General features: G+C 39.9%; 1 protein-coding gene across 7 annotated transcripts in view; it reads right to left on the bottom strand.

Annotated features, from left to right (window-relative positions):
- Nucleotides 1-1,512: 1,512 nt before the first annotated feature.
- KDM3A (lysine demethylase 3A) overlaps nt 1,513-9,363 on the bottom strand; it is a 51,055-nt gene continuing 43,204 nt past the window's right edge. For 5 of the 7 annotated variants that reach the window (XM_073342865.1, XM_073342867.1, XM_073342869.2 and 2 more), the window contains 6 exons: nt 8,607-8,737; nt 7,627-7,746; nt 7,398-7,537; nt 4,035-4,211; nt 3,820-3,954; nt 1,513-2,222 (listed from right to left, as the gene is read on the bottom strand). In XM_073342865.1, coding sequence (XP_073198966.1) covers nt 2,127-2,222; nt 3,820-3,954; nt 4,035-4,211; nt 7,398-7,537; nt 7,627-7,746; nt 8,607-8,737 — 799 coding nt within the window. In that variant the 3' untranslated portion in view covers nt 1,513-2,126. Of the gene's footprint in view, nt 2,223-3,819; nt 3,955-4,034; nt 4,241-7,397; nt 7,538-7,626; nt 7,747-8,606; nt 8,738-9,363 lie in introns of those variants that run through there. The other 2 variants (XM_073342868.1, XM_073342870.1) reach the window with 2 other exon arrangements.

The raw sequence follows: 9,363 nt of genomic DNA, 5'->3' as shown, positions 1-9,363 counted from the left end.
ATTTTTGTGCAGCAATTGTCCTGAGCTACAGGAAGTTTCAGATAGGGGCAGATCAGCATTATCAATATATAGTTTTCATCTTTGGGCTGTTTACTAACTGCATGACCCAATAGTGGCAGCCTATCTCAAGAGGTTGGGAATTCACATCTTCCCATATTTAAACAATTGGCTAGATGTCAGTTAAGTCCAAAAAAATTGCTCCCTCCATGTCCACTTTGTTCAATCTCATTGGCTGGGGCTGATTTTGAGCAAGGCAAACTTATTAGCTCCAAACACAAAATCAAATCTATTATAGCTCTACAAGACTAAGTTTGAGTTTGTCTCTAGCTATTCTTTGGTACTCACTCGGACCAAGTTTATCTATGTTTCCATTTTCTGTAGAATGTTTCTGATTTTCCAGTCATTAAAAAGTTCATGATGGAGTCAGGGGCCTCTTACTGTTCTTCCTATCTTTCCTTTGCAGGAGGCTAGTTTACTGTTGTCTAACATTATCTCTTTAAGAAACTGACAGTTCTCCTGCACTCCTCCTTCCCTAAGGTCACATGGCAAGAAAAAAAACTACTAGTTTGAGTTTGTTAATCATCCTTTATAAAGTCCATTTTCTTAGTCTACCGAAAGGAAGGAGTAAGAGCAACAGACTCAGGAGATCTGTCATTTCATGATCACCTCAATGCATATGGTGCAGGTGCATCAAGACTGACAAGCACTTAACATTTTTTCTTCAAGAGCTGTACATGTAGTTCATATTCCAAAGTTTACAATCGGAGATCAAAACAGGTAGGGAAAAGGGATCCAGTAGAGGGACAGATCAGGGTGACAGTAGGTATTAGTGCCATATTTTTTTTCTACCACCGAAAAATACCGGTTGGCATAAGATGCAGGGTTAAAGGAGGAAAGGGGAAGGAATTATTGGACAAAGTAGTGAGAACCTTAGTGGAGAAGCATTATGAACAGTGAGGTTGAGTAGCTGAAGGGTTGCCTGGAAGAAGAGGGATCAAGCAATTGGTAATAAGGGCCCAAAGCCTGAGCTCTAGCCCAAGCCCAGAAGTCTACACAGTAATGAACCAGCCCCACAGCCTGGGCCCTTATGGGGCTACCTGCTCTTTTAAATACAGCCTTGAAAACCACTTTGACATGATCTAGAGTGGGATAGATAATTCACATCTCATTCTATTGCAGAGACTACAGTAACAGTATTGGAATAAGAACTTGAGTAGTTAAATCAAACTTCAGTTAACCAAGTCTGTAAAAGTGCTATTAAATGCAATTTAATTTCCAGTTGCCTAGGCTTTTAGTTCAGACTTCTTTAAGCACAAGGTAGAAGTTTCTACCCTGAAACACCTTGCTTTTGTATATACTTTTTTGTTTTTAACTTAATAGCATTGTATCAGGGTAGTCAGTTTAGAGGGTCAACAGAAGAGGTTGGAAAAGGAACACACTCTTAAAACAGAAATAATAGTATTCACTATTAGACCCTAGAGTTAGAGTACAAATACCAGTTTAAGCTGGAAATCAAAGTTTCAAAACAGGAATTTTTAATGAAAATGCCCTTTTCATTTAACATGTAGAAATGTAAACACATTTAACTGAAGATGGTTAATCCCCATCCTTGTCAATATACACTAGTTTTAATACCATTTTTGATGTTAGTTCTGTGTTAATGTAAAAACTTAAGAACTGCACTCAGTACACTTACTGTTGGCTATTAAATCAAAACTTTGTACTTCCTCCTGTCCCCTCCCCCCAAAAGCAAATTATAAAAAAGTTGATGACCTTTGCATCATGTCTTGATTAACATTTTTCAAATGGATAATTTGGAAATTTCCAGTGTACATATTTTCCAGAGTAAGGTTTACAGGACGTATCTTTGTACAGGTTGGAGAGTTTCTCCTTATAAAATTCTATTGCAAATGAGCATTCACAGTATGTCACAGTCTGTTAATGTTAATATTACTACATATACATCTCAGGTTTGTAAACATTAGACAAATACATAGAACAAAGTACCATGATCCTCTGGTACTGCTGAAAGGAAGATGAGGTAACAATTAATCTCAGCATCCACAGGAGGTCCTGATGGAATAGTTTAAACTGCTGCCAATATTTTTCAGTTTCACAGTTCATGGTTAAGGCTTTCCACCTGATGGTTTGCTAAGGCTGGATTCATTAGCTCTCAATATCCCAACTGCATCTTTAACAGCATGGTATATGACATTCTTCACCTAGAAGGAAAACAAGAAGTTAACCACTTTAAAGAGGCAAAGCTAAAGCATTTATCTAGTCAGTCTTGAAGATTTTACATTTAGCCTCTTGTAGAGTGAAAAAGTTTTGACTTTTTCCAAAATAAGCAGCATCCATGAACTCCAACCATGTTTAAGGCTGTACATTCAAGTTTCAACAATTAACTGAAGGTTGGTGTAGCCTGAATAAAGTCCATTCTACTTACTTCTGTATGTGGCTATGTATTGGTGTGTGCAATTAGGTGAGGTATAGCATCAGGTATAAGTGGCTACTTGAGATATTTTCCTAAGTATCAAACAATGACTGGATGATTAATGTTAATAACTGTTCTATATTTTGGCTCACCTAGTTATATATGGTACTGAACTGAATCTGCACGTGAACCCAATGGTGTATTGTAGTTATGGCCAGAGTTAAGGCTGCATAGTACTTGTTCAGCATGAGGATGGAGATATACAGGACATGGATGGTGGAGGGGGAACAGCTGAGACTGAGATGGCAATGATGAAAGGAATGTAGGTGCAGTTGAATCTATCAATGCTATATGTCCTCTTCCAGAGCCCCCAGCTCTCCCCCCTGACAGTTTCATTGGCTAATCTCAGTGCGACTCCATTAGGTTATTTCAAACTAGAGAAATAACTCATTTTTAAAAGTTCAAGACTGGCTTATACAAAATATGAGTTTGAGAGAAGTTTGGAATTAGGGGAGACTATAGTTCTTCAGCTCCATGAAACCAAAGACAGGGCAAAATTTTAAAAAGCTTTCTCCACAAAACTTATACAGAAAATTCAATTACTTCTGAAGAGTTATTCTTCAGAATTTGATTTAAAAATCAATTAAAACCATTCTGTTAACATGCATTAAGTCAGGGGTGGGCAAACTTTTTGGCCCAGGGCCACACCTGGGTATGGAAATTGTATGGTGGGCCACGAATGCTCATGAAATTGTGGGTTGGGGTGCAGAAGGGAGTGAGGGCTCCAGCTGGGGGTGTGGGCTCTGGGCTGAGGCTAGAAAAAAAAAGTTCAGGGTGCAGGAGGGAGGTACAGGCTCTGGGGGTGCAGGAGGGTGCTCTGGACTGGGACCGAGGTGTTCAGAGGGTGGGAGGAGCATCAGGGCTGGGGCCCAGGAGGAGGTCAAGGGTGCAGGATCTGCAGGCCCTTTACCTCAAGCAGCTCCCAGAAGCAGCAGCAGGCTCCGCATAGGAGCCTGAGGAGGGACGCCACCCCTGCAGCTCGCACTGGCTGTGGTTCCTGACCAGTCGTAGCTGCGGGGGTGGTGCTTGGGGTGGGAACAGCAAGCAGAGCCTCCTGGCTGCCCCTAAGCGTAGGAGCCAGATGGGGGACATGCCGCTGCTTCCAGGAGCCGCATGGAGCAAGGCAAGCCCCCAACCCCGCTCTCCAGCTGGAGCTTGAGGGCTGGATTAAAATGTCTGGAGGGCCGGATGCGGCCCCCGGGCCATAGTTTGCCCACCCCTGCATTAAGTGCAACTCAACATAACATTAATATGCAGTTGCTATTAAACCCAACATATGTAGTTTAATTTTTTTTTTAATATAAAACTAAAAATTGATAAATTACCTGCAGTTTATCTTCATGGTTCGTATGTGTATGCGACAGATATCTGAATTCCTGAGTGAGCCAAAAGCAATGTTTGACATGCTCCGGAGAAACAAAATCTTCTGCTACTTTAATACAACTGTATAAGTTATGAACCTGAGGAGAGAACAAAGATATCAGTCACATATCTAGAAGTCTAAAATTATCAAGTCAATAATAGTGTCATTGGTTCTTGCCTGATGCGGTGCTCCTGCTGGAATGAAAACTACATCTCCTAGAAACTGCACGATAGCCCAGCCTTGAACTCCATATTCTTGATGAAGACGTTTCCTTAAAGATCTGTCCAAGTACCAACTCTGATCATGAATTGGATCATGATCGATGGGGTTCTCTTGACCTTGTTCTTCTGAGACCTGAACAAACAGTCACAATACAATAGTGACTATCCAAAGAGATGGCAAATACTGTATCAATGTGCACTTCTTGTATTTGACAAACAAAGTCAGATCATTAAGTAGTTGACCTGTGTATGTGTGTTCAATTACAGTACTAGCTATAAAAACAAGGAGTTCGGTGCACCTTAAAGACTAACATTTGGGCATAAGCTTTTGGGCATACGTTTTTTACCCACGAAAGCTTATGCCCAAATAAATCTGTTAGTCTTTAAGGTGCCACCGGACGACTTCTTGTTTTTGTGGATACAGATTAACACAGCTACCCCCTGATACTTGAGTACTAGCTATAAACACTAATGAAAATGGAAGTTTCATCCTCCAGTACTTTAAGAGCTCTAAAGGTTATTACGACAGTCTGTTTAATAATACAGAAGATTTGGTATTCTTATGGTGCTTTGAAAGCATTTGCTAATGGTCTTCACTACACTTCTGTGACAAGGACAAGTATCTCATTTACAGAGAGCCCCTCTGCGTCCTTCATGTGACTTGCCCAAGGCCATAGAGGGAACCAGTGTAGCAATGGGATTAGAGGTTTTGTTCTAGAAAATAAGATATGATATGTACTATAATCTACCTCTTTGGTCTTCTCATACAAATATTTAAGGTAGAGCTATGTACTGTTTTGTAACGTCATCTGAAATGAAGTGGAAGTATTAACTTCCCATGTAGAAGCAGTGTACTTATTTTCCATTAACATCCCTTAAGCCTAGCTGGCGTACCAGGCCTCTCTGATCCCTACCAATAAGCCTGTCAGAGATCCCCACATTCACATCTCTTATGAATAAGACAGTGTGTAGGTTTATCAGCAGTTTATTTCTCCAAGAGAACAGCCCAGAATCATCATCATCAGAATTTGGAAGTTTCACTCTTCCAAGGTTTTTTTCACCAAGACATACACTTTCCAATCATTTGGCTGACTCAACCACCTCCCTTTTAAAAGCTTTGCATCTGGTTTACTTTTGCTCCCATTACCAAATAGGACTACACCTGGAATTGAGCCCACTAATTAAGCCGTCTTGCAAGACCTACACAAAGTCCTGATAGGCAGAAACAAAGTTCTTCAGTTTGCATAATTTAATTATCCCTTCCAGTGTTAATGCCTCACCCACCCCATGTCTCTTTTGTTGGTGAGAGATAAGCTTTCGAGCTTACACAATGCTCTTCTTCAGCTATGGGAAATGCAGAGCAGGTCTACACTACAAACTTGCAGTTGTGCCGCTATAGCTTCTGGCGAAGATGCTCTAAGTGCTCTCCTGTCAGCTCAACTCCACCTCCACAAGAGGCGATAGCTATGTCAGTGGGAGAAGCTCTCCCACCAACATAAGCACTTTCGACATGTGGGGTTAAGGTCAGTATAACTACATTGCTCAGGGGTGTGGATTTTTCACACCCTTGAGCAACATAGTTATGCCAAAATAAGTGTGTAGTGTAGACTTGGCCTCACCCAGTGTTGAAGCTTAATACAAGGCAGAACAAATTGTTTAATATAAGTAGTTAACATATTTCAAGGGACAATTCAAGGTGAAGTGGCACGTTAACACCTCTCCAGTCATAGGGAGAAAGAGGGAGGTTGTTAGTGGGTTATAGATTGTTGTAATAAGCCATAAATTCAGTCGATTTTTAGTGTCCAGCAAAGTTATGGCTTATCTTTTGCCAGTGTTGTGGGGGTTTGGATGAGGACTGATAAGTCACATATAGTGATCACTTGGAGAGGGCAGGAGTGTTCATCCACAAGTGAGAAGGTGTTTTTGTGTTTTGTTTTCCTGTGGGAGTTCATTCAAGAATATAGTTACTGTCTGGTTTCACCCACATAGTTGCTATTGGGACATTTAGTTCACTGGATGAGGTACACCCTGTGTTGGGATAGGCATGTGCAGGACCCATGGAGCTTGAAAGGTGGGTTGTGGGGGGCGGAGGGTGGGTTGATCATTATAGCAGTGGAGATGTGTGTGTAGGTTTTGCATCTGTTGTTCTGGCAGGGTTTGGGACTGACACAGCTACAAAGTGCCCCTCCCTCCAGTTTTAATCCTTTACACATCAGCTAACAGCAGACTTAAAAGTTGACCAGTTTTTAAGATTCTTAAAGATTATAATGTATTCAAGCCACACTGTAGTAGTCAGGAGGGTGGACCCTGGCTACTGAAATTCTTGCCTAGAGTGTCAGTTTAAGATCATATCTCCATCCTCACACAGTGCCATAAATTCAGGATCCACTGAAAACACAGTTTAACAAAACAAAAACGAAACAACACACACACACACACAAAACACTCAGATTTCCTTTATCTTACCTCCTGGGCTAGTTTCTACTCTCCCCTCTGACCCCACTGCTCATCTACCACCAGATTCTTCTAACTCATCACACAACCTGGCCATTCTTGGTGCAAGAGCCCCTGCAGCACATGCCACATGAAATTAACTTTAGATTAAGGCCAGAAAGGAAAATTGTGATCTAGTTTAACCTTCTGCATAACAGGCTATAGGACTTCCCTGAATCAATTACTGATTCAGCTGTGGTTGAACTACAGCATCTCTTTGGATAGAATTCTAAGTCTTGATTTTAAAATTCCCAGTAATCAATAATCCACTATAACCTTTGGAACATCATAACTGAGGGTTAACTACTAGATATTGGAAAAATTCTGTTGAAGCAGTTTTTCATCAGAATTTGATGCTTTTAGCAAAATCCAGCTATTTTGCGGAGAAAAAAAAGTTTGATTATGAAGTTTTACAGAACCTGCCTACATTCCTGCAAGCTCACCTGTCCTGCTCCCTGGCAACCTGCCTTATAGACTGCCTTGGAGTTGGAGACACCAGGACTCCCAGCAGGTTGGCTGCCTCAGAGCCAAGGCTCCATTCCCTCTTGCAGAAAATTTCCAAGCGTTTGTTTTGTGTTCCAAATTGAAACTAAACCAAAATTTCAATTTCAAAATATCAAAAAATTTTCCATGAAAGGGAATTCTCTGCCCAGTTCTATTAGTTACTCTCAGTTAAAATTTGCATTTCTTTTTAACCTTAGTTTTGTCTGGCTTCCACTTCCAGCCATTGGATCTTGTTAAGAGTTTTGTTAGATTGAAGAGCTCTCTATCACCACATTTCTGTTCCCCATATGCAAGTTTGTTTCTAAGCATAACATTAACCTACCTTTTTAAGGAATTCCCGGATCTTCTCTGTATCTTTAGCAGCATAAATGTGCCATAGAGCTCCAGGTTTCTCTCGACTGTCTATAAAACGCTTAATTGTCAACTCATCAGAATCGCCATCTTGTATAGTTTTAAGCACTTCTGTTACAGAACAAAGAGTGAACGCATAATTAACTGAAGGGCTTTGCCTCCGAGTACACATCGCTGATCTCAATGAGCAAATGTTTTACCTTCTTCTTGATTGACTTGTCCTTTTGGTATGCCCACATAAACCATAACATTAGCTGCATCAGACACATCTAAATGGAGGTTTGTTGTGCCATACTTTCTATCGTCTGGTGTAATTAAACCTGGAAAATTTAAATATATGCAACATATTTATAAGCCAATAAAGAAAAATGCACTTTCAGAAGCAGATGTATTTGAAAAGCCATGTTTACAATGTTTGTTAACATGATTACAGTATCAAACTGTTTTTCAGAGATTCAGAATCCAAGGCCGGCCTCACTATCAACTTACAATTGTAAAAAAAAATACATTTTCAAAATAGGCTTATGGCCTAACACACTGTTTGCCTTCATGCCTAACATGGCTAAAATGTACAGAAGCCATGCTCAAGACTTACTAGTACAGGGTTTCTATAGCCATGTAGCCCAGTATGAGTCTCAGAAACAATCCAGTTCCTATTAAGTATGGCGGCTATACTAACAACCCCTATAACGAAAAATTTGTCAAGCATGGCTCTGAAAGAACCATGTCTGAGAGCTGTTTTAAACACACGTCGAGGAAAGAAGGGCTCAGGGAGAGATTAAAAAGGGAGGCTATGGCTCAGAGGAAAAAAAAAGAGTTCCAAAAAGATTGGGCACACGTAGGACAAGCAAATATCCATGGAGAGGTGGAATAAAGTAACAAAGAGAACAGGCAGATGTGTCATTAAAAGGACAGTGGAATGAATGCACAGAGGTTCTTGAGAACTAAGGATAGAAATGATAATTACATACAAACCAAGAGATCAACTGATGGATATTGACAGTAACTCATCTGAGCAATTCTAGTTCTTATAAAAGGGAACCAAGATCAAACACCTAATTTGGATTGACAGAATGACTAATCTGATTGTCTATGACTACAGGTCTGTACTTAATTCTGAATTTAACATTTACGGGAATATATGGAAAGTATGAGCTACAAAATTAACAGGATTACTTACCATATGCATTGTACATTTTAGGACCTAAATCTGGTCGAACAAAGTAGTTGGGAAGTCTGGAGGCAAGGTTCAGTTTACCATCTCTTCTAGTGTACTCTGGCAATGGAATGTTATTCATCAGGTCATCAAACCTATGGTAATACAACTCCATTAATATTAGGCAACAGTATAAAATATTTTAGGGACAGATTTATTAAAATTACTACAACCAACATTATTTTCTTTCCCAGCCAAGGGGTGTAATTCTTTCATCAATGCACTCATTAAATCTAAATGGGAAAACAGGAGAACAAACAGCTAGAGAAGACATAGGAACGTAGTAGATATGTGAAGTTTAAGATATATTAGTAATTATACTAATGTACTCAACACTGAAGCCCCTAATATCAACTAATTGGCCAATTATCTGTATTGTCATTAAGTACAATATGCAAATTAGGCAAGGCATAGATTAAATTTGACCCAGAGTTTAAACTTGGCAAAAATGTACACTTTGACAGAACCTAAAAACTAAGAGAAGTATTATGGACTTTCTTTTTTGAAGTCTAAACTTTATCAATCAGCAGCAAAGGGTTAATTTAGATGCAAATACAACCTATTGTATATTCATGAGCATCTATAGCAAAGCTTATTTCTCAGACACTCAACCATGCTGAGCATCTCACAGAAACAGATGTAGTTTATGCATAAACGACAGTCACTGCTCAGAGTTCAATCAGGTGTTTCAGAGGCCAATAGCATTTGTGATTTCTGTGAG

This window comes from Lepidochelys kempii, chromosome 4 (assembly GCF_965140285.1).
Source record: "Lepidochelys kempii isolate rLepKem1 chromosome 4, rLepKem1.hap1, whole genome shotgun sequence".
Lineage (NCBI taxonomy): Eukaryota > Metazoa > Chordata > Testudines > Cheloniidae > Lepidochelys > Lepidochelys kempii.
This window is presented reverse-complemented; position numbering and strand designations above follow the sequence as displayed.